This window comes from Strigops habroptila, chromosome 8 (assembly GCF_004027225.2).
Source record: "Strigops habroptila isolate Jane chromosome 8, bStrHab1.2.pri, whole genome shotgun sequence".
Taxonomy (NCBI): domain Eukaryota; kingdom Metazoa; phylum Chordata; class Aves; order Psittaciformes; family Psittacidae; genus Strigops; species Strigops habroptila.
The window spans coordinates 17,995,640-18,020,347 of record NC_044284.2 but is presented as its reverse complement, the minus strand read 5'-3'; the positions used below and the strand labels follow the sequence as shown (position 1 = coordinate 18,020,347).

The 24,708-nt window shown below is 38.4% G+C and overlaps 1 protein-coding gene across 3 annotated transcripts in view; it reads right to left on the bottom strand.

Annotated features, from left to right (window-relative positions):
* Positions 1-24,708, bottom strand: part of ACSL3 (acyl-CoA synthetase long chain family member 3) — a 56,854-nt gene that overhangs the window by 8,797 nt on the left and 23,349 nt on the right. For all 3 annotated transcript variants that reach the window (XR_003992652.1, XM_030494858.1, XM_030494857.1), the window contains 11 exons: positions 20,235-20,412; positions 15,878-15,987; positions 14,459-14,597; positions 12,007-12,157; positions 11,291-11,414; positions 10,940-11,011; positions 10,287-10,426; positions 9,364-9,536; positions 4,843-4,917; positions 3,696-3,887; positions 2,352-2,466 (listed from right to left, as the gene is read on the bottom strand). Coding sequence is in view for 2 of the 3 variants with exons in the window: in XM_030494858.1 (XP_030350718.1) it covers positions 2,352-2,466; positions 3,696-3,887; positions 4,843-4,917; positions 9,364-9,536; positions 10,287-10,426; positions 10,940-11,011; positions 11,291-11,414; positions 12,007-12,157; positions 14,459-14,597; positions 15,878-15,987; positions 20,235-20,412 (1,469 nt within the window). In the remaining variant the exon portion in view is untranslated. The remainder of the gene's footprint in view (positions 1-2,351; positions 2,467-3,695; positions 3,888-4,842; positions 4,918-9,363; positions 9,537-10,286; positions 10,427-10,939; positions 11,012-11,290; positions 11,415-12,006; positions 12,158-14,458; positions 14,598-15,877; positions 15,988-20,234; positions 20,413-24,708) is intronic.

The following is a 24,708-nucleotide window of genomic DNA, read 5'->3' as shown; positions in this document are numbered from 1 at the left end:
ACTTGTAAGTTAAATCCTCACTTGTTGCAGTTCAAATGCTAAAGCAGTTTGTCTTGAGAAGTACCCTGAAGACCACATGATCTCTCTGGAGCAGCTACTTCCCTCTCTGTTACTGTTCCTTCTGCAGATCTTTTGAATTTGCTAACATCTTCAGTCTTAGGGGTCATAACAGCACAAAGGAAGAAGTTATCAGAATTTGGTGCTCAGGACCTCCTTAGTCATCTCCTCCATGCCAAGAGATTTTGCTAAAACATCTCTCCTACACGAGGCATCCTCATTCCCCTCCTGTGCTTGAGATCCTACCCAAGTACAACCCTCAGACCTTTGATAAGAGACATACTCAATGACACTACATGTTGATATCACCATTTCCATTCTGTAAAGTCTGGTCCTTATCAGCTCTCCTTGAGTTTCATGTTGAGAACTCCCTTGGGTTTTTTGCCATGTTTGCTCATTCCTCTGGTACTGAACTACTCATTTTCTTGACATTACACTTGAAACCCACTGAACACGTCCTGGATAGGCAAAGTGCTGATAAAGCAGTAGGAGTCTCCTCTGAAGGAGCTCTAACCATGATTTCTTTCAGCAAGCACTTTATTTCTTATCTCACTATTTTATCTGAAGTAGTCAATTAATATAGCTTTTGAAGCAGCAACACCATGCAAACACTTCTGATTCCCTACTACCATGTTCGGAGGAGCTTTGCACCCCAAGATCTAAGGTCAAATCACAGATATAATCCGCTCCTAGAAGTCTGTCTTCCTTGTCCTTTTGCATGTGGGAGATGACAGAACAGCTACAAATGGACTCCTCTTGCATATGAGATTGCTGCCCAGGCAAAAGTATAAGGAGAGACAGGATATAAGAAAGGTCATAGGCACTGCTAACAAAAAGCCTCCAAGCTCACACTTGCTGAGTTGAGTATATACCCACAATGAAATGTGCATATGGACAATCATACAGAGAATCTGTAGTACATGGCTACTTATGCCAAATCACACACATGAAAGCATTAAGAAGAAATATAACAGCATCAGAAAAACCAATCTGGAATGTACTTGAACTCAGTATATTACCTTTAAAGATTGCTCCTAAGTTTTCCTATTTTTAGGTAATACAAGAGACAGACTGTCAGAGACAAGTGCCTGTCCGACAAGTACATTTTAGCCTCCAATGTTACGTTGGCCTGACAAAATTAACACAAAATATGATAATACAATTTCAATAGTGAATTTCAATTCTAGAACAGCAAAAATCACCACCTTTAGAAACTTCTTTCTCCAGAGAGGGCGCTCAGAACAGGCACATACCAACCTCAGGCAGTCAAAGCAAGCAAACACGAGACTCGCCCAGGGGGTCAAAACCACAAATAAAGCTTAATATAACAGAACTTTCCTCAGCAGTGGTGTGCCCAACGCATGTTAGACTATTGAACCACAACTATCAAAACTGAAGTTACAGAACAAAGTTATAGGATGACTATCATGAGTTAACACAAGAAATACCACAGAGAACCAGGTGAACAAACCAAAAGTTAATTTTCTATTTATTACTAGCGAGCAATTCTCTGGTATGCTTGTCCTGGCCTCTTTCAAAGTTATCAAGTGGGGCTTTTTTTGGCCATACTGGAAATCAGAATATTTCTGATTGTTCATAAACTCCAAAATGACTTTCCAAACATCAAAATGACAACAGGAAACAAGGATCACCTGAAGTATATTCATATGTTTAAGTTTATATCATGCATAGGTAGGGAATTCTAGAAATAGAAACTTAAGACTTTATGAGTCCTTACATGCCTAACTCATTAGTAAATGTAGAAAGTAAATAGAAAGGACATCTGATCGTTTATTAAATGTGTGTTTGCAAAGTATTTACAGACTGTTTTCTCTCAAGCTGCAAAGCTTCTACTGGTGTTAAAGAAAAGCACTTATAATATACAAGCCAGCTTCTGGGCTGTTGGTGTTCCCCCCACCTTCCTCTGTAGAACACATCACAGCTAAATACAGCAAGGAACAAGGTGTCCTAGGGCTTCTATAGGTAATCATCTACTAAGTGCTTGAGTGATCTGTTATGAATGCAGTCACAGCTTAGCTGCTTTTCAGAGTGAGGAAAAGGAAAAAGACACTAATTCTTGGCATTTTCTAATGAATGATGGAAAAAACGGGAAAGGAAAAATAAAAACATACATATCAGATGTTTTAGTTTTGATGAAGTTATTCCATTGTATTACAAGTAAAATAATTTCTCAAATGGTTTAAAAAGTTCCACACATTGAGTGGAAAAAAATTTGCTTATAGCTTCAGTAGGACAAAGAATACAGCAATGATAAAATATCAGCTGCCTCTTACCTGCTTGCATATGCACAAATATTATCTACCAGTGGAAGATTCTTTAGAGCTGCTTCTACTTTGCCAAGAGAAACATATTCTCCTGCCTGGAGTTTTACAAGATCTTTTTTACGATCTATTGAAGAAAAACAGGAATTAAATGTTAATTATAGAATATTTTAGACACTGATTTTATTCTTTTCTGAAATGTATGTATAAAAGCCAAAAGGTGACTCACATTTGGTGAATGTATCAGAAGCATTTAATACCAGGTTTCCAGGCTTTGCATTTTATCAAACTTTCCCTCATATAAAAATGAGACATGCTTCAATTCCATGCATTTTGTGCCTTTAGAAAAAGCATTTCCTCTGTGACAGCACTATCATGTGAATGGAAGACTACTAGGACTACGCAAAAGCCAGTGTTTGGCTGAAAACACATTTTGTGCTGTCTGGTCCAGATGCTTAAGGCAGGAGATGCACTATTTGGTGACATTTTGCTATTTATTACCAGGCTAAATCTGCATTCAAAGAGCAACTGTCACCTGTAACTTGAAAGACAACAATAGGAACTGAAACTTAAGGCCAAATTACTTGATCTTATTGTAGACAGCCCAAAGGTGGCAAAAGTCACTAGGATAAGGTGGGTAAGGGGGCCTTACCCACCTAGCTGTGAGGGCAACCAGGAGTACCTCTCCTTCACTGTGTATTTTGATGCTGCTTTGTGCAATCAAGCACAGTAGTTTCGCAGCTGACTGGTCTGACCAGTGCAAGACAGCTGCAATGGGACATAAGATTTTTCTGATGCAATAAGCCAAATATGTTTAGTTTTCAGGACTAAAGAGCATCCTGAATCATCCCGCTGCCTTCAAGAGACACACCTCGTAGTTTATATGGCACCATTTTTGTGCCTACAGGTGTCAAAGGATTATGAGCCTATCACAGACATGCATAACACCTTTACCTCAGTATATTTTTCTCCTAGATATTAAAAAGAATAACAAGATTAGAAAAAGGCTTACTTAATTCCTGAGCGCATATCATCAAAAGAGTCTTTTCAATGAATCAAATTCCAGTTACAAAATTATAAAATCTAAAGCAGCTCATCTAGCTCAATTAGCCTATAATTAAGTCTCTAATTAATACGTAGTCTCACTAACAGAGAGGAGTCAAGACTGTCTTAAAAGCAAGCAGTTGTTTCAAAAATCAGCTTTTAAAGCACACAGTCAAGTATGTTAACATATCAGAATTTCCCTGGGACACATGGTAGGGCTTTAGACTGCATGCCAAGATATGGAGATTCTGGGGGGGTAAGTGCAGTATTTAGCAGAATCAGAATTACATTCACCTGGATTTATTAACTCACCAATAATTTTTAGACATCCATCTTGATGAAACTCTCCGATGTCGCCAGTATGGAGCCACCTCTGCCCATTCTCATCAACAGAGAAATCTTTTTTGGTTCGTACTTCATTTTTGTAGTAGCCCACAGTCACATTTGGCCCTCCGATAAGAATCTCACCTCTAGGATATGGTTTATCAGTGTTGTAATATCCACCTAAATGTATGGGTTAACAAGAATTGAAAAAAATTCCAAAGCAAAGATCCTATTATTTTTACAATTTAAATATAGAACTAAACTAAGAACCTTACTAAGTCCTTAGACAAAGTTACCACTTGCCTAAATTCACTTGCCTCTAGTTCAGTTTCAATTCTATGCAACCATTCTGCCATGCTCTGAAAGTTTTATACAAGCTTGAATAAGATAAAAAAAAACAACAAAGCAACAAAAAAACCCACCAAAGATAGATTTCACCTCATATTTTAGGAAAGTAAAAAAAACTATAAGGTTTCACATTAGCCCCAAACACCTTTAAGCATTAAGTCTTTCTACTCTACAATACATAAAAGCCTACAGAGAAAGGAAATAACATAAATACATTTCAAACTTCATTAAATATATTTTGTATAGCATCCTTTAAGCTTCCATTCCATATGCCAATTTTAAATGAATTTATTAATAAGAATATTATGAAGACTATTTTAATATGATTTAATGGCAACAGCAGGTATCATGCATGCACTTCGCTTGAAGACTCCTGTATCCAGCGCCTCTAAGACACAACATACACAACCTGCACCCTGTCCTGCAAGAACACTAATCTAAATCAGAAAGAGGTACAGTGCTGTATACACTTACACAATATGCATATACAATTACAGTGAATACAAGAAATAGTATAGCTAAAGAGAGCCATAACACAACCTAGGCAAAAGGCCATTCACGTCGATTGCTCTGTCTAGACATTTTAAGTTTAAAAACCACTAAGGAATTTATTTTACCTTTTTTTCTCTCCCAAGTTCAAACTTTCATAGGTAAAAGTAGCCTTTAAAAATTAAAATGCCAAGAAATAGACTTCTAATTACTACTACTGAGCAAAGCCCAACAGAAAAATAGCTATATAAAGTTCTTATAAACACACTATAATTAAATCACATACAGAAATTCTCACCTTCTTCCCAGTTCATTAACTTGATTTCACAACAGACCAAAGGTGCTCCCACTCTCCCTGTAGTGTAGTCCCAAACTAAAATTTAAAAAAGCATTTTTCAGGAAAAAACACACCCAAAACAAAGAAAAAACAGAGTAAAAGAAAAAGTCTTTGTCATCATGCATCTTATTTAGTGAAAATTAACTGTTATTTATTTCTAAACTCTAATTCATAGAACAAAAATTCCCCACAAAAAGCAATGGATCTATCAAGGTAACGCAGATAAAATTCTTATCCTGCAAAGACAACAGATTGCTGTATTTACAGATACTTCCAGTCATATCAACACAGTAAGCTATCCACGTGGATCACACTTCGGAAGTGGCACAACAGCTTTAAATAGTGTTCGCAGGACTCTAAGATAAGTAGCAATATTTTATAACAATTCAGGGATTCTGTATTTTGATTCACTTTCCTGAAGTCTCATTCCCAAATACTTCTGCCTCTAGGCACCTTCCTGAAAGAGCACCACTGGAGACTCATCATTTGTACTACGGTTCCACTTTACTGAAACCATTAAGTTCTATGATATGAAATTAAAATCTGGTGCAGGCTTTTGCATTCCATTTTTTAATTTTCCAAAATCTCAAAATAATTTATTCAGTTCAACTGCTAAGTGCAATACTGCCAAGATCCCATTCACACTATTAGGGGTTTCTCTATTACAAATGAGAACGTTTTTTATATGTAAGTCACCAGCTTTAGCACAATGTGTCAAAATGAGTACTCCTACTGCTTTGCGGTTCTGCAGGAGGCTAATGAGAAAGCACCCACCACACCTAATGAGCACCCTGCTGATGCACCAGTAAAGAGGATCACTACTGGTGCCTCCAGGAAAAAGAGGAGGGTCATAGTAGTAGGGGACTCTACTTTGAAAGGCACAGAGGCGCTCATCTGCCGGCCTGATCCAGTCTCGAGGGAGGTGTGTTGCCTGCCGGGGGCTCGGATCAGGGATGTTGCTGAGAGGCTGCCTGCTCTAGTAAGTCCTGCTGACTATTACCCCCTTCTAGTCGTCCATGTGGGTGCTAGAGATATAGACAGCAGTTGCCTGGAGGACATTAAGAAGGACTACAGAGCCCTGGGAGAGGTGGTTAAGGGCTCTGGAGCTCAGATAGTTTTTTCATCGATTCTCCAGGCCAAAGGGGAGGACCTTAAAAAAGCTAGGCGTGTCTGGCAGGTTAATAAATGGTTAGAAAGCTGGTGCCATAGTCAGGGGTTTGGCTATTTAGAACATGGGGCTCCATTTGGGAGGCCAGATCTACTGGAGGCTGGTGGAGCTGGTCTGACAAAGAAGGGGAAGAGCTGTTTTGGTAGGAGGCTTGCCAGGCTGGTCAGGAAAGCTTTAAACTAGATGTGTTGGGGGAGGGGAGCATTGATCCATCCCAACATTCCTGGTCAGTTGCCAGCACCTGTAATAAGTGCTTGGAGAGATGTAGAGATGTTCCAGCTGTCCCAGCCATTGAGTTGGCTTCATTTGGAGCTCGGCTAAGGTGCCTCTATACAAACGCCCGTAGTATGGGGAACAAGCAAGAGGAATTAGAGATGTGTGCAAGGTTATGGGAATATGATGTCATTGGTATCACAGAAACATGGTGGGATGGCTCCTATGACTGGAATGTCGGAATGGAAGGTTACAGGCTGTTTAGAAAAGACAGGCCAGGCAGACGGGGAGGGGGCGTTGCTATCTATGTCAGTGATAGGCTAGAGAGTATGGAACTCTGTCTGGGGATGGGTGATGAGGTAACAGAGTGTTTGTGGGTCAGGATCAAAGGGAAAACAGCAACAGGGGACATTACGGTGGGGATCTGTTACAGGCCGCCTGATCAAGAGGACTCTGTGGATGAAGCGCTCTACAGACAGATAGGAGCAGCCTCACGCTCGCACGCCCTGGTCCTCATGGGGGACTTCAACCATCCTGACATCTGTTGGAGGGACGGTACGGCCCGGCACAAGCAATCCAGGAGGTTCCTTAATTGTGTGGAAGACAACTTCCTCTTTCAAGCAGTAGAGGAGCCGACGAGGAGAGGTGCCATGCTGGACCTTGTGCTCACCAACAGGGAGGGACTGGTTGGAAATGTAACGCTCCAGGGCAGCCTTGGCTCTAGTGATCACGAGATGGTTGAGTTTGAGATCCTCAGGACGGTGAGAAGAGCATGCAGCAAGCTCACTGCCCTGGACTTCAAGAAAGCAGACTTTGACCTCTTCAGGAACCTCCTTAGTAAGGTTTCATGGGATACAGTCCTAGAGGGCAGGGGGGCCCAAGACTGCTGGCTGATATTCAAGGATCACCTGCTACGTGCTCAAGAGTGTTGCATCCCGACTAGAAGAAAGTGCAGCAGGAGGGCCAGGAGACCTCCATGGATGGACAAGGAGCTGCTGAGGAAACTTAGAGGGAAAAAAGAAGCTTATAGAAGGTGGAAGCAAGGACAGGCGGCCTGGGAAGAATACAGGAGCATTGCCCGAGAAGCTAGGGACCAGGTTAGGAAAGCTAAGGCCCAGCTAGAATTAAGTTTGGCAAGGGATGTAAAAGATAACAGGAAAGGATTCTATAGATATGTAGCAAATAAAAGACAGGCTAGGGACAATGTAGGCCCTCTCCAGAAGCTATCAGGAGAACTGGCTACCATGGATTTGGAGAAGGCTGAGGTTCTTAATGACTTCTTTGCCTCAGTCTTCACCAGCAAATGCTCTGACCACACAACCCAAGTCTTGGAAAGCAAATGCAGGGACTGTGAGAACGAAGACCTTAGGCCCACTGTAGGAGAGGATCAGGTTCGAGACCATCTTAAGAACTTGAACGTGCACAAGTCCATGGGACCTGATGAAATCCATCCACGGGTCCTGAAGGAGCTGGCGAATGAAGTTGCTAAGCCACTGTCCATCATATTCGAAAAATCCTGGCAGTCAGGTGAAGTTCCCAATGACTGGAAGAAGGGTAATATAACCCCCATTTTCAAGAAGGGGAAGATGGAAGACCCAGGGAACTACAGACCAGTCAGTCTCACCTCTGTGCCTGGCAAAATCTTGGAACAGTTTCTCCTGGAAAACATGCTAAGGCACATGAAAAACAACGAGGTGGTTGGTGACAGCCAACATGGCTTCACTAAGGGGAAATCCTGCCTGACCAATTTGGTGGCCTTCTATGATGGAGCCACGGAACTGATGGACAGCGGCAGAGCAGTCGATGTCATCTACCTGGACTTGTGCAAAGCTTTCGACACTGTCCCACATGACATCCTTGTCTCTAAATTGGAGAGACATCAATTTGATAGATGGACCACTCGGTGGATAAAAAACTGGCTCGATGGCCGCACGCAAAGAGTTGTGGTAAATGGCTCGATGACCAGTTGGAAACCTGTAACGAGTGGTGTCCCTCAGGGATCAGTGTTGGGACCGGTCCTGTTCAACATCTTTGTCGGTGACATGGACAGTGGGATTGAGTGCGCCCTCAGCAAGTTTGCCGATGACACCAAGCTGTGTGGTTCGGTTGATACGCTGGAGGGAAGGGATGCCATCCAGAGGGACCTTGACACGCTTGTGAGGTGGGCCGATGCCAACCTTATGAAGTTTAACCAAGCCAAGTGCAAGGTCCTACACCTGGGTCGGGGCAACCCCAGGCACTGCTACAGGCTGGGCAGAGAAGAGATTCAGAGCAGCCCTGCAGAAAAGGACTTGGGGGTGTTGGTTGACGAAAAGCTTAACATGAGCCGGCAGTGTGCACTTGCAGCCCAGAAAGCCAACCGTATCCTGGGCTGCATCAAAAGAAGTGTGACCAGCAGGTCGAAGGAGGTGATCCTGCCCCTCTACTCTGCTCTTGTGAGACCCCACTTGGAGTACTGCGTACAGTTCTGGTGTCCTCAACATAAAAAGGACATGGAGCTGTTGGAGCGAGTCCAGAGGAGGGCCACGAGGATGATAAGAGGGCTGGAGCACCTCCCATATGAAGACAGGCTGAGGAAGTTGGGGCTGTTAAGCCTGGAGAAGAGAAGGCTGCGTGGTGACCTCATAGCAGCCTTCCAGTATCTGAAGGGGGTCTACAAGGATGCTGGGGAGGGACTCTTCCTTAGGGACTGTAGTGGTAGGACAAGGGGTAATGGGTTCAAACTTAAACAGAGGAAGTTTAGATTAGATATAAGGAAGAAGTTCTTTACAGTGAGGGTGGTGAAGCACTGGAATGGGTTGCCCAGGGAGGTTGTGGATGCTTCATCCCTGGCAGTGTTCAAGGCCAGGTTGGACAGAGCCTTGAGCCACATGGTTTAGGGCAAGGTGTCCCTGCCCATGGCAGGGGGGTTGGAACTAGATGATCTTAAGGTCCTTTCCAACCCTTACGATTCTACGATTCTATGATTCTATTATAGGTGATTCCCAGGATTCCCCAATTAATATTTGGTGGCATACTCCAAATGAATAGATTGTCAAAGACGATACGCACAGAGCGCTCAGCATGGATCACAGCACCCAGTGGGATGCTCTGACACCAACCTTCCATGATCGTTCCAGCTCCAGATGACTCAGTTAGTCCATACCCCTGTCCTACAGGGCAACAGAAACAAATGTTCATAAACCGCTGAGTTGCTGCAGAGAGTGGAGCTCCTCCACAAAGCAGGATGCGAATTTTTCCACCTAGCAGCATTCGTACTTTCCGGAAAATAAGGCTAAAATGCAAAGATATGAGTATGTATTTGTTGCTTAAAAACAAAACAAGAAAGTACTTAATTTTGTATCTGAACTAAAAGTTTGCACCATCTTCAAATAAACTTCTATGGTATTCAAGAAAAACTCTGAAGGAGCACATTTAAGTTTTCAAGAACACAGGATAAGCTTGTTTCTACATTCTAATTTGAAGATTGTTTAAATGTTTTGAGACTGCAGATTTCTTAAGACAGTAAAATTCTGCGTTTTTTCTCCTCAAAAATAATTTAAATAAGCTGTACAAATTTTGCAATTATATTATCCTTTAGCTTATCTTTATTCTTAACTCACTGAAGCTGGGAGTTGGACTCTATGATCCTTATGGGTTTCCTTCCAACTTCAAATATCCTACCATTCACTTCTGTGAAAGTGCGAAATCTACAGTTATCTATAGGAATAGACTTCCCATCTTAACCAGGAATTGTATAAGTCCATTATTAAACATCTAATGAAAATAATGCAATGAATATAAACCTCCAATCAGTTTCAAGTTAAATAACACTCATTTAAATTATATCAGTAGATATTTTGAAGCATCACACAAACTACTGAATTTACACTTTATTACAGACCTGTTCATGTTCAAAGCGTCAACAGTAAAACAAAGAAAAGAACAAAAACAAACAAACAAAAAAAAAAATCAGATAATGCTCACATGGTAGGACTTTGATAAGCATTTTTTTGGTGCCATTGAAAAATAAAACTGAACTTACCTATCACAGAGCGGGGTAGTGTAACCTTTGGAAATCTGTTCCATTTTGTAGTTGTAGGCCAATATAAACAGATTCCGCTGGAAAGCAGTCATTTCATTCACTTTGTTCATGACGTTTTTGTAGATCCGATCCATAATTTCCTAGTTACATAAAAAGGCTAACTTTAACTCACAGAAACAGAAATCCTAAATTCAGTACAAAAAGGAAACATGATCTACAAATTCCCGTACATTACAGACGACAACACACTCCCAGGTTGTTTCCTCTTCTATTGCTGAGATAGCAAGATGTTCACAGAAACCAGGAAATCAAGCATTTGAGCAGGAGCACTAGTTAACCCCAAGCTGCCTGCAGCCAATTATTTTTATTCCACTCATTTGCACATATTCTTCATTTGCATAATGAACAATAGGTGACTACTTAAAATGGCAACCTAATCCCCATAGCTATTTAAACTTTGAAAAATATTGAAATTTGTATGATCAATGTTTATCTCCAACATAAATGCCAAAAATATTATTTTAAACTAGCTTTACATCAAAAGTTCTTTTTTATTTAAATGATCATTGCATTGATTTTGTTGTTAAAAATCTGGATTGTATTTTTAAAACACATAAAAAACATATTTAAGTATTTATCCTTCAGTTACTTACCGGGACAGCTGCCATTAGGGTTGGCTTCAGTGTCGTAACATCACCTTTGCTTCCTTTCTTTATTTTAGAGGACTAAAGCAAAGAACATGTTTACTAGCAGACACATTCAAGATTTTTAACAAGACAAACAAAATGACATAGCACATCTTTCAAACAATCGTTTTCATTTAAATTGTATTTTAACAACTAGTCCAGAGTCCCAGTCATAACCACCAATACCCTGTTTTCATGAATTGCAGAAAAGATTAGTTGCAATATTTTTTAAGTAATATTACAAAGATCTGACTTCAGTAATTATTTATGTTTTGGTTTGAGTTTTTTTTACTGTAAGTGCTTACATCTACAACATACCTGGTCAGCTAGTGTCTGAGGTGAAGAGTAACCAATGCGGCATCCATGAGACAGACACACAAGTTCAGCACTCAGCTCCAGAACATGGGCAAGAGGCAAATAGCCAATATAGATATCTTTTTCCCTGTAAAGAGTTTTTGAAGAATAGGTTTATGCTGTACCATGAGAGTCCTCAGATAAGTCATTAAGCAAAATCTACACAGAGCTTACTGCAGAACTAAAGAAACTGGAAAAGTGCCTTGAGAATATATTTCAAATACGGGTTTTGCTTAAAAAGTTGCATACTACATACTGTAGGTTAAAGGCATGAACAAAGTGTGATGTTTACTCATCCCAAGACAATTAACTGTTGCTATGGTTGCAAAGGCAACTCCATGGACAAGATTAGAAACTGCACCAAACAGAAAGAAACCACAGAATTTAACACTAACCAAAGGAAGTACTGCTTAGGGAAGCTTTCAAACACTAGTGCAAGGCAGCCTCACAGGCTCTTGTGCCCCAGTCTTGCCCACATACAGAAGTTGAGAGAACAAACAGCACATGAAGTAGTCATGTCATTTAATGCAGTACTGGAAAATGCTCAGACATCAGTGCATAGTATGGTATGTCCTAGACAAAGCAATATAAATAGTTGATCTCTTACACAGTAATCAATCTAAAAGAATATGCAACTACATGACTACTTTATTTGCTGGTAAGCAACCACTGGTACATACCCCAGATTTGGAATCCTCTCAGCCATTCCAGTTATCCCAGCAATTATGTTGCAATGGGAGATCATAACTCCTTTGGGAACTCCTGTGGATCCACTTGTGTACATGATCACTGCGATATCAGAGGGCACAGGCCTGGCCTGCTGTTTGTTTCCTGTAATTTGTATTAAAAGAAGCGAACGCATAATGTGTGGAGAGCCTATCAGACTGTGAGATCTGAAATACTAACTGATTTCAGCAGTCACTGCAACGTAATACTACACGACTACTGCTATTGCATTTTGCTTTCAGTTAAAAAGATTGTGGTCAAGCTTAAGTGCCTTCACAAAGAGTAGGAACTTCTTTGTATTAGCTGAGCAACACTTTGAGTCATTGTCCTAGTCTATCATGACAACACTTTTTCTATTATGCTTCCCATACTCTTGCAGTGGAGAGGAAAAAAGGGGAGAAGCTTTGGCATCTCCAAAATGCCACCGAGCTTCAACATCCTCAGGATGATAGGCTGCACTGGTTTCACACGGCCACAAGGTCAATCCCCATATACAAAGCTAGTTCCTCCTGTGTTCCCTGGCAGAGGAACACCATGCTGCCTCATTTGCAACGCCTGAAGCAAGGCCCTGCTGAGCCAACATGAGGTCCAATTTCTATAAATATTTAAAGTAGGTTCAACAGCTTTAATAGGATTAAAATGTTTTTAAAATGCTTGCTCTGAGAGCAAGAAAATATGAAAATAAATGTGTTTATTCAGAGGAAAAACTGCATAATCACAAAATTACAGAAAGGTTTGGGTTGGAAGGGACCTTAAAGATCATCTACCCCCTGCCACGGGTAAGGACACCTTCCACTAGACCAGGTTGCTTACAGCCCCATCCAACCTGTTATTCTGATAGGATGAATTTAGAAAAGAGTAAGAATAAAGATGGAATAACAATGACAGCATTTTCAGAGCAAGATTTGCCTGACAGTTCTTTGCAGTCAAAAAATTACTTTGTTTTCTCTCTCAGAATTTTGTAGAAAGACCAGTAAGATGCTGCAGATAATGTTGGAATGCACTTTAGAAGTAAAGTTAGCCTCCCCACCATGCTCATTCACTAGCAGATTAGGAAGTCTAAAAGAGCAGAAAGTTTATGTGGTAAGAAACAAGCAGGCACATTATCTTCTATATCACGCCAGGTGTATATTGTTTTCTTGAACTTCAACGAGCAATACATGTAGCACACCACACATACTGAATGAGAAGAGTGAAAACATTTAATTTTCCACTCCCTGAACCCTATCCATCCTGCAAGATAAACACCACAGGGGAAAATAAAGACATAAGCAGCAGCTCATATATTTAATATAATATTAATTGAACATGCTTGACAATAAAAAAAAAAAAAAACAAACACCATAGTATTCCACAATTTACGAATGGTAAACTTGACTAGATAATGTTTTTATTATAGTGCATAGTATATGATATTTAGAAGACCAGTGAATGAGGGATTAGACCTTTTTACACAGCACATAGATTAACAAATCTCAAGGAACTAATGAACTATAGCTATAATTTTTTATATTGGTGTTGTCTGAAACAGTTTTGAGAGTACATGAAACTGGTAAAAAAAGGGAAACGCATCTTTTAACGAAATTGAGAGGTCATGATGTTGGAAGCAAAAGTTGCCATTCCCCCAAGTTTCAACAGCAAAAGGATTACCCACCCACACTACTCCCAAAACAAAATTCAATCCAACATTCATGTGCCTTCAGTGGTTAAAAGATTCTGAAAACATGAAGAATAAGATCAGAAGAAAACTATTGAATATAATGAAATCTTAAGATACTAGGTTTATCAGCAATTCAGAGCCAAGAATATAAGTTTGTTGTAATAATAGTTAAAAAAACCTTCTGAAATTCTGAATTTTAACTGTTACATAGATTGGAAATAGATTTCAAGAAATGTACATAGTAGATTAATACTTTCAGAAATGCAATAAAAGTGACCAAGTTCTATCAGATTTAAATGGCTATTTTACATTTTGTTATTTGTGAATTTAACAAAACTTTATGGTAGAAAATTACTGACATATTTTGCTATAAAATGCACTATAGTATTCTCTGTGTGCTCTGAACAACCTGGTTTTAATATGTCTGATCATAACAATGCTTCCCAAGTTTCTATCCTGGCCTAAATGCTTATCCTAAAAATTATTCTCCGTTGTGGAGAAAATGGTTCTTATTAAAACCATGTTACTCTCTCAAAACCAAAACAAAACAAACTCCCCCCATACACCCGAAAATCCAACCACAACCAAGCCAAAAATCCCCACAGATTTCATTTAAAGAAAAAGCAGATGCTAAAAGGTTAATCACTGCATCATTTTTTGAGATCTGCAGTTTCACCACATTCACTCAACAGGGTCAAAGTAGGACAACAAATGAGATTGCTAAATAGAAAGAAGAGATAACCTACCAGTATCTGCCTTGGCCCCCATAGCTTGCACAGAAGCCATAGTATGAACAATGACACCCTTGGGAAACTCTGACCATGTTGTTGGTTTGCCATCCACTGTAATAATATGTCGCAGCAGTGGAACTTGAGAAACAATTTCCTGTGGAAATGAACATGTGTTCAGAAATGATACATGAGGCTTATGTCAACAAGAGGGAAAAAAACCCAAAACAAACCACAAAAAAACCCCATCACACTAGCGCATATGTTAAAAAAACATTGATATAAATTATCCGAGGATTTAGACTATCAGAGGATGAACTTGTCTAAGCTTTGTCTAGCTCAAACAGCTGCAAAGCTTAAAACTTTCCACATTTAGATTTGCAGAACTGACTGAACTTTCCACTTAGAAGTCCAAAAACTTTTCCAACCATTTACTGATCTCAGTCTTATTTCAAGAAAAGCCCACAAATAAGACTGCAATGATTTGTAGAGATAACTGACTTTCCACTCTCATAGAACACAGAGAAACTGAAGACACTGAGCTCACAATAATTCTTATGTTGCTCCTTGATTACTATGCTATTTAAAATTAGCAACAGCTAGCAATAATACAGAAAATCACTAGTTAGGCACTAGTTAAGCATTTCAAGCAAAGTATGAGTTCTAAAACATTTATCAGTGTCCTAGTGGCAGAAGAGATGATTATCACCTCAAGCAGAAGAAATTTATTCTCTTACTGCGAGCTGAAATAAATGTGCATCATATATATACTCTCATTCTAGTAACTTAAAAAAGGTTTGGGAAAGTCTTATTCAAAGTTCAGCAATAGTGCATGGTTTTTCATTAAAACAACTCCCTCATGTGAAAGGTCTAGTTCCCCCAAAACACATGATGATGAAATCCATGCAGATAAATTGATCCACTTGTGTATTCAATCTGGGTCAGTAAGTTAAAAAAGTTTTTCGACTGTTAAAATGTTTAATAAGCTCTTCCCTGCACTGGAAAACAGCTCTAGCTCTTCAAGTTCACATCTTTAAGATTTAAGAGCCATTCTCTGCTGGGAAAACATCCAACAATAAATCAGGCAGATGATCACATTTAGCTATTCATATACAGTTTACACATTTTTCTGTTCTTCCCATTTGCTTCAACTGTTAAATTTATAGTGGCTAAATCCATGCAGAAACCATAGCAGTTTCTTGTAAAGGTGTTATTCCAGGCAGCACTGCAGCTGCTCAAGAGTTATTGAGGAGCCTAAATCCCTAAAATGAAGGCTATCATTTTTTTCTGTACATGAAGACAGATACATAAATCTTATTCTAAAAGAAGCGTCTCCCCTACAGAAAGGCAATAAATCATTGTTCTGTACAATGGAACCAGGCCTTTTAACAATAATGAATGAATACACTGGAAAGAGATAGACACCAGTTTTCTGACCTGCAGTTTTGTTTGCATCAATTCTTTACTAGTAATGATGGTGGTCACCTCTGTTTCATTCAGCCCATGCACTATTGCTGGGCCTCCCAGAGTAGCATACAGCGTAACAACTGGAACATAAAATGGGGATAAAAACGATGAAACTCTACGTTACACTTTCAAATGTAGCTTACAATAAAGAACTGAGATTAACCTATTCTAAATTAGGCAATAACAGTAAACATTTGGCTACAAAAGAAAAAATAAAAATAAAAAAAAAAAACCCACAAAAAACCCCCACCATATAGCATGAATTTAAATACAGCATTAACTTTCAGTTACTCTGAGAAGGAATAAAGAACAACCATTGTCTACGCAAGTGTTTGCTATTTTTCAAGGTCTAACTAGAGGTACCAAATCCACATTACCCTATGTAATTCTCTTCTAGATCTATTTTTGTAACTTCATGGCTTTTACCATTTTAAAAGCAGGCATCTGTTCTCAGTTTATTACACTGTTTAACAGTCCTCTTACGTACAGATTTCATTTATGTGACTTTTCAGAATTCGCATGCTTTGTTGCTAACTTTTTACAATTGACTGCTAATAAAAAATTATTATAACATTGCAATACCTGTCATCAGCAGGTTAATTCTCATACTCAGTAATAAACCTGCTCCCATCTATTTGTAACAACATAATAAAGGTTTAATCATCACAATCATTAGACATTGAACTGACATCATGAGACTACAGAATAACAAAGAAATAAAATATTTAGGAAATTGACTATTAGAAACACCATTTCCTGTATTTAAGGACAGCTCATTAGCTATATAGTGTTAAACAACAATTACTTCATATTAACTACTTAAAAATCACATTTAATTCCTTGCCATTTTTATGGGAACTGCTTGAGAAAAGACCGGAAGAGACTGAAGAAGAAAATGGCAGCTCAAAGAGGAAGAGAGGTACTGCTCTTAAAAACAATAAAAATTCCCAATTTTCCAAGCAGACTGTTAAACAGGGGCATCTCAAAAAAGTTGTAAGGTAAATCATCACAATCATTAATAATTGCAACATCAGTGTTGGAGGGTTTGGCATGTTAAGTATCTGAGGGGTTTTTTTGTACTTTAGTCTGGACCTAGCTGAATAATTAACATAATTATTAAAAGAAGACACCCACTGTATGTTAGGGCTAGAACTATACTATGTTCACTGCAGCAAAAATTAAAAGTAAAATCAAATCAAACTCTGTTGTATTCTAAGATTTGAAATCCAGGGAATTACAAATCCAGTGCAGCATACTAAGGAAGAACTCAAAAGCAGTTTTCTTACACAGAAAAGTTGACCTCCCCTTATTTTTCCTTGTTGAAACAGCCCATCATAGTTCAGAACTGTTGCAGGGCAAATGCACATGCACTGTGTTTTCTTTAATTTGGTGGGAGCAAAGTCCAGAAGAGTGCCTCTACTAGTTCCCACGAGCTCTCTCTACTTACTGCAGTGACCCCTGTTATATAAACATCTAGCAGAAATTCAGCTTCCCCAAGCCAACAAGCACAACCAAGACAACACGCCGCCCGAAAAGAAAAGCATAATCTCTGAAATAAGCATTTATGTAGCTAATTACTCATCTACATCAAGGACAACTTACAGCTATATGACAGAGCCAAAGAGAACTATTCCATTTATATGATGGTGTACTGATGTCATGGAGAGGAAAAAAAAACTGAGCAATGACTGATCTGTGAAATTCTTGCTTCTCCACATTGGCACGTAAAACTTTTTCAGGCAAATCTGAAAGTTTAGGTAATTTTTTTTCTCCCATTGTTCTCTTGAAAACTTACCAAGAACATCTTTACACATGCAATAGCATGAGTCTTTGATATCTGAACTTCTATTAGGAGTACTGGTCCAAAAATCAATCAGAAAAGAAACTCTCGGCCTCACTAAATTTGTCAGCTAATATATGAGAACAAAGCCTTGCCCTAAAGAAACAAACAGAACTTTTGCCACTTATTTCACTGTAACCAAAATGTTACACTGAGTATTACAGCATCTATCACACATCACAAATAAAAAGCAAAATGTACCTTTAAAGGCTTCAGCCAAATCAATTCTGACAAAACCACTTCTGCTCAAGCCTCTGGAAGGCATGATTGAAAAATGAAATATAACCTTTCCCATTTATCTCATTATTTGGTTACACACTCGGGTGTTTTATCTGCCCACACTGGTGAAGAGCTCTTCAGACAGATGAGGAGATACTTTGGAAGAAAACCTGTTTTCATGTTAGTACTTCTTTTTTTCCATTTTGAACTAGCAATCCCACTTTACCTCCTGAAATACAAGACTTAGATAGCTTCAAACAGTGTCAAATTTACAAACAACCAAGTATTTAGATTCATAAAACCAATTCTTTGTGCAAGTAATCTGTAAGATAAAAATTACTTTCCCCATTTAATTCTGTAGTATAAAAGGCATTCTCTCCAGCATGAGAGAAGATGAAGCAGATGAACCTGCCCTCTTGACATCAGTTCTGGGCACATACCATCAAATTTAATACATTTCGCATTCGGAAAGAATGTCACAACACTACCACAGCAGCTAGCTGTTGCAAAACTTGTAAACTGAAAAATGCTACTATAAGTCATTTAGCAATGTCTTGCCACACTACTTCTTCAACGTCATCTGAATTTTATAATTCATTCAGCAAACTGACTGTGAATACTGCATAATATCATCATCTGCCAATATTCAAGTCAGCCAAGTTCACACAAGATGACACAGAGCTTACATGAGACAGTGCGCTGAAGCACGTCTCAAAAAGGGAATTTAAAACATTAATCCAACAAACCCAAAACCATATGCATACCATTCTGCACGACATCCATCCACTATCTCAGATACATTTTTTCCCTTCAAATTATAAAACCTTCCTAGGATTTCTAAGTGTATTGCACTTCCAAAGAAAAAATAATTGATACAAGCCTTTGCATTTTATTCCCAGGACAGTCACTAGGCATGTAACAGATCCCAAAAGTGCTAAGTGGGAACTGACACGTTGTATTAAGAGGCACGTAGTTTAAAAGCAACACAGGCATCTCATCCAAGAACAGTCTGTGCAGATCTCTGCTCTGGTAGACAAGTCAGAAGCTGTCACTCAGTGAAGAAGGAATCAAAAATATCACTGAATTTAGGCTGGAAGGCACCTGGGAAGATCACATGCATGAAGCAGTTCATTACAGCAGAGTGCTCAAGGCCATGGTCTAGTGTGAGTCATCCCTGCCCATGGCAGGGGGGTTGGAACTAGATGGTCTTAAGGTCCTTTCCAATCCTAACCATTCTATGGTTGTATCTCCAAGCATGGAGATTTCATAACCACTCGGAAGTTTGTCCTACTATCCAGTCAAGTTTTCCTGTGTTTCAACTTGTGCCTGTTGCCTCCAGTCTTATCAAACCACACCACGAGTAGAGTCTGGCTTCATCTTGTCAGTATGCTCCTATTAGACAGTCTTATTTAAATGAAAACTGCGATATACTCATGAAAACATGGATTCTCAAATTGAAACACACTCACAGCAGAGAGGGACCATTTAAGATTCTTAGGCTTGCTTCCAAAATCTGAAAAAAGTCTAACTGATATACATCTTTAGTGTAGGTAGGTAGTAAATCAGTAATTTCTTCACATCTGGCTCTTACAGCCCATCTCTTACTGAAGGAGGACAAGTGTGGCATGGGAGAGAAGAGGCCAAAGCCTGTAAGGAACAGCAGCTTCTAGAGTGCCCTTTGAGCAAAGTGAGTAATGTGCGCCTGGGAGCACCACAGAATGCAGCCAGGCTGGGCTTACAGTTAGGTGAATGACATACTAAGGAGTGATGATGAAACAGACATTTGAAAACAATTTCTATTTCAAATTGCGATCAGCACTCAATATATTTCTCAGGAAGAAAAACAGGCCCAACCAAAATCAAAACTGAAGAACTGACGAAATACCCAGTTAAAACAAAACTTACAAATGAAGGTTTGACATCAACTCTTGAAACTGAGTCAATGAATTCATGTGTGATTTTTGTTTGTTTTTAGAAACTCAGGAATCTGTACTGATTTGAGACTAAAGGAAAATAAACCTCTCACAAATTCATTAAGCAAGTTATACTTACTGAAACCATACTCCATCTGCACACACAGGTTTCTCTGTTCAATAAAGCAAAACACTACAAAGTGCAATCTCTACCCTATGAAGCATTTTTTAATTTGTATATTTAAATGTTCTACATAAAACCTATATAAAGTTTTCTTATTATATGAAATAAAAGGTTTATTTTCAGATTGTGTTGCAAGATCAAGACATAATTTTAGGAAAGACGCATACTTACGCTGGTAATTGCACATAAAGCAGGCTTGTGCTGCAATCATCCACTCAGCTCTAGTCTCACAAAAGATAGCAATGTTAGTCTTTGGTTGCTGACCCAATGCTGCTAAGCCATTTCCAAAATTAACAGCTTTAATGTATACATCTTCATATGAAAGCCAGGTGTACTTGCCAAGGATGACCTAATAAGAATAATAAATTCAGCTTAGAAAACGAAAATCCTTAACACATGTCCAACTCCATCCACACAAAGAAACCACAGATGTTTGAAGTAGTACTTGCTTGAACTGTAACAGCAGTTTACTCAAGATAATGAATAATATTCTTGCCAAAAACTACAGGGACTGTGGAAGTTCCAACACAAATACTGCAATATCTCCACATGTTATCACCTCAGTTGCTATTTTCACACTAGGAAAGCACACGATTCCCACTGTATTTAGTAGTTTCAGAACCCTTTGAAAGGCCATAGTTATCAAACCCATATGCCTTTAGTTCTTACAAAGGTTTATTTTATTTTAAGCAAAGAGTAACAAGCACTAGCTAGTACAATGTATTCTCTATATTTGCTTTCTTGGATACTTGGGCTACAATTCTCCTACACAAATATGATATTTAGGTGTTCATTCTTATTAAAAAGCAAACAAACAAACAAGCATGAAACAAGAAAAAAGGGAAACCGGAATACAGAAAGCAGTATATCAATAGGTCTTCAGTCAGGAATTGTGAAATCCCTTTCCCTTTGTTTGTTCCAAAATGAATGTCAGGGGGGAGAGGAGTAATCTTCTTGCCCTGTTTTTACCGTTAAACAAAAGTGGGACAGAAGACTAGACTGGAAACTACTGGCAAATCTCAGTACTGAGAAGTCATGTGGAAAACATTAAGCAATCTCAGTTTTCTTCTATATGGGAAAGCTGGTGCACAACAAAATTGGATTCAAATGTACAGGTCACTATCCATCAAATTTTTATTTATGTTTGCACTTGCACCTTGCAGTACTATATTCTTACTGAGTGACAGGATTTCTTTGAGGATATCACATATGTTTTCATAGACAGATGTAGTATGAAGATGTTTTACACTGAAAATCCAGACTATATTACACCATCTAGTTATACAAGATGCTCATCTAGTTATACAAGCACCTTGGCAATTTTGAGAAATACAATTTTTATTAGTCAAGTATTTCAGACATTTGACTACACAGCATTAGTAATAAATGCAAGCAAACACTAAGGGAAAAAAAAAAACAAAACTAAAAAAGCAAACTTCCTCCTCCTCTCCCATTCTGTTTTCAGCATTTCATTTATCAACTTTAAATTTCAAGCTTGTGGGCTGTAAAAATCTAACAGCTTTTTGGCATGTAACTGCATTTCTAACAAGTCTGTACTTTCACATCCACTTCCTTAATAAAATTAATTTGAAAATCTCTCAACCTCCAATAGAAAAATAACATCTAATAGATTCCTTCCATCAAAACACTTCTTCAAACTGCTGAAGTTTGCTATTGAGCAACTGAGTTGTACCTACTACAGCCTTGCTGCATACTTCTCATTGTTTAGCAGGACCTAAACCTACATGTTTAGCAGGACAAACCTTTCTTAACTGAGGACAGGTATATGCGCAACTGCTTGGAAAATTCACAAACATTTTCATGGGAAAATATAATTTTACAAAAATGAAAAACAATTTCAACACCAGCAATACTTAGCGATTCTACCAGAAAACAAAACATTTCTCACACAAATAGCTCAGGTTTTCCTATTCAATTCACAGCATCTCAGGTTCATGGGCAAATAGGCTGTTCCAGAGCCAAAAACCTTACTGGAGAAGAAAGATCACACCGAATTTCTCTGCTGTAACCAGTGACAGAATCATAGCAGAACTGCTGCCTGACCACATTCGCAGCACCGCAGGGCAGAGGGCTCACACCACGACTGGGGCTCATGGCTACAGTCCCCACAAACAGAAGGACCTGGGAGTTCCTTTCAGTTTCAACACACTAAGATATTTCTGGTATGGAAAACTTTTACTGCTTCCAAAGAAAACACTGTACCTCTTCCTGTCCCATCCAAATTTCAGTAATTTTGAATTATAATTCCAATTTGGGTCATTTTTCCTCCCAAATACAGTATTTTTGGCAGACTTGGGAATTCCTAACAAGCTGATCAGTTAAAAACAATTTACAGCAGTGGATGGGTGACACCCTTCCCACCATTATACTCTATCTACAGTATGGCCTCAGGGACACTGCTCTCAAATAATTAGGCCAAGAAATACTAGCAGATTCCTGTTACTGTTTCTGGCAAGTTTACCAATCCGTAAATAAGGACGTTTTGGTAATTTCCACCATTCACAATGTAACTCACCAGGGTTGGAATAATAAATCAATAAAAAGTCAAAAATGGATCTTTCTGAATAACACTTGTGATTCTTTTTTTTCCCTTTTTTATTCTATTAAATAATTTATCCTGACTGCTTAAGCAAGTTTGATATAAAGTAGTGAAAAAAGGCCTTATTGGTGCTTTTCTTTCTGAAAAGGTTAGAAAATCCACAGGAAGTATAGTACTGTTCTAGTTATTTTTCTATATATAGAAATATATTTCCTGAAGAACACTGACATGTGAAAATAGATGAGAAAACCTTTTTCAATGCAGCTCTTTTGAGTTCTACTTTTTCTACTGCCTTTGATATATTTAAATTCCTCCCCATGCCCAGTATTTCCTTTCTAGTCCCTTTCTATGACATATTAATATACTGCCTATGTCTGTATGACCCCTTCTTCTGCATTTCTCTATATGCTTCTTTAGTAGGACACAGAGCCAGTTATGGTTTCTCTCATCCTTCCTTACATTTGCGTATGCCTCCAAATCCATCTCCTTCTTAGCCCTTCCCTCAGTAACTTTTACTAATACTTTCCAATGCGGTTTCTACTGTAAACAGCTGTTAAGACTGATGTCAAGTGCCATAATTTTTTAAACATTCACACACGCTTAATTTTATGACTCTCAGAACTTATTTCTGCTAGATAACTACTTACGCATGTAAAGAAAGCAACTCCAAGAGTTCACAAGAGAAGGGCCCAAGAACTCAAGATTATTGAGAACTGATTAAACAGACATATAAACCCAAATACTAAATCAGGAGACCTCCAAACGCTTCCTTCGAAATGCTACATTAAATAGGAAAACACTGCCCTCTAGTGCACTCGCTTTTAAACATACTTCAACTGCAAGTTATTAAAAATACTTGAGTTACCTATTTAATATATTGGAAAATATTATTGAATATCAGTACTGTATTAGCATTTGGAAATCCAGCAAAGTATAGACACTGAACACTAGCTACACAGTGAACATTTGTTTAATCTTGATTTTAAGGCAACCGCATTCAAATTTTCAGCATGAAGGTGTCATAAAATATTCTCATAAAGCTGAGGACACATGCAGAGTCATTGAACTACCTGACTCCAATTACTTTTCAAGATCTTCCTAAAAGTAGTTTATAAGGCTTGAAGAACCTTGAGTACAATTTCGAAATCAGTGATCATGAATTAAATGCATTTCCTTGAAGAAAATACATTAAAAATAATACAAAAGAAGTTATTGTAAAATGTCCACTTTTTTTTTCCTTTTTCACATAAAAAAATGGATTGCAGCTGAACACTTCTGAAATCACCACCCTAAAATATTATTTACCATTATAGCACCATGTGTTTTTCAACATCATAAGCTACTCTTCTATTGCCCAATGACGCATCATGGCAAGAACCTTCCTGCAACTTCACAGTAAGTTTCAGTATCAGCTATAACAAGTAATGTTCTGAATGTCCAAGTGCTTGCCCATGTGCTCACCGTCTCACGTAAGTCACACAAGCTTTAGATAAATCACTTTCCCTTACCAAAATCCTACTTAGTTTTCCCTACTATGTCTTATTATTATGTTCATATTAACTCTGTTCTTGGTTACAAGAACAGAATTTGTTCTGGTTTTAAAACAGAACAAAACCAACCAATCCTAACGCCAACACCACTACCCCCCAGAAAAAAAACACACACAAAGCAAAATCCACATACCAACATACAATGTAAAAGCAAGCACATGACAATATAAACTGTAACTAAGATGACACAAAATAATTAACCAAAGAAAGTTCATCTTCTGGACATCATAAAGGTTAAGCTCTGCTTAAATTAATTATTTTTACAATTAATTACATCTTAATCACTGAAGTATTTTCAACATTATTTTATCCTGACTTATATACATATTTTATGAAATTGGTATTATTATGCTCTTCAATCCAATTGTATTAAGAGGGACTACAGAAGGAAACAGGAAAAAACTAACTACATATGAAATATTATAAAATGCAAAGTGAGCAGAAGCAAGTACGTCTATTTTATTAACATCCATGAAGTTCTGCTACTTTGGCAACTACAAAGGAATAAATCTTTTGAACACTACAGTACCATAGA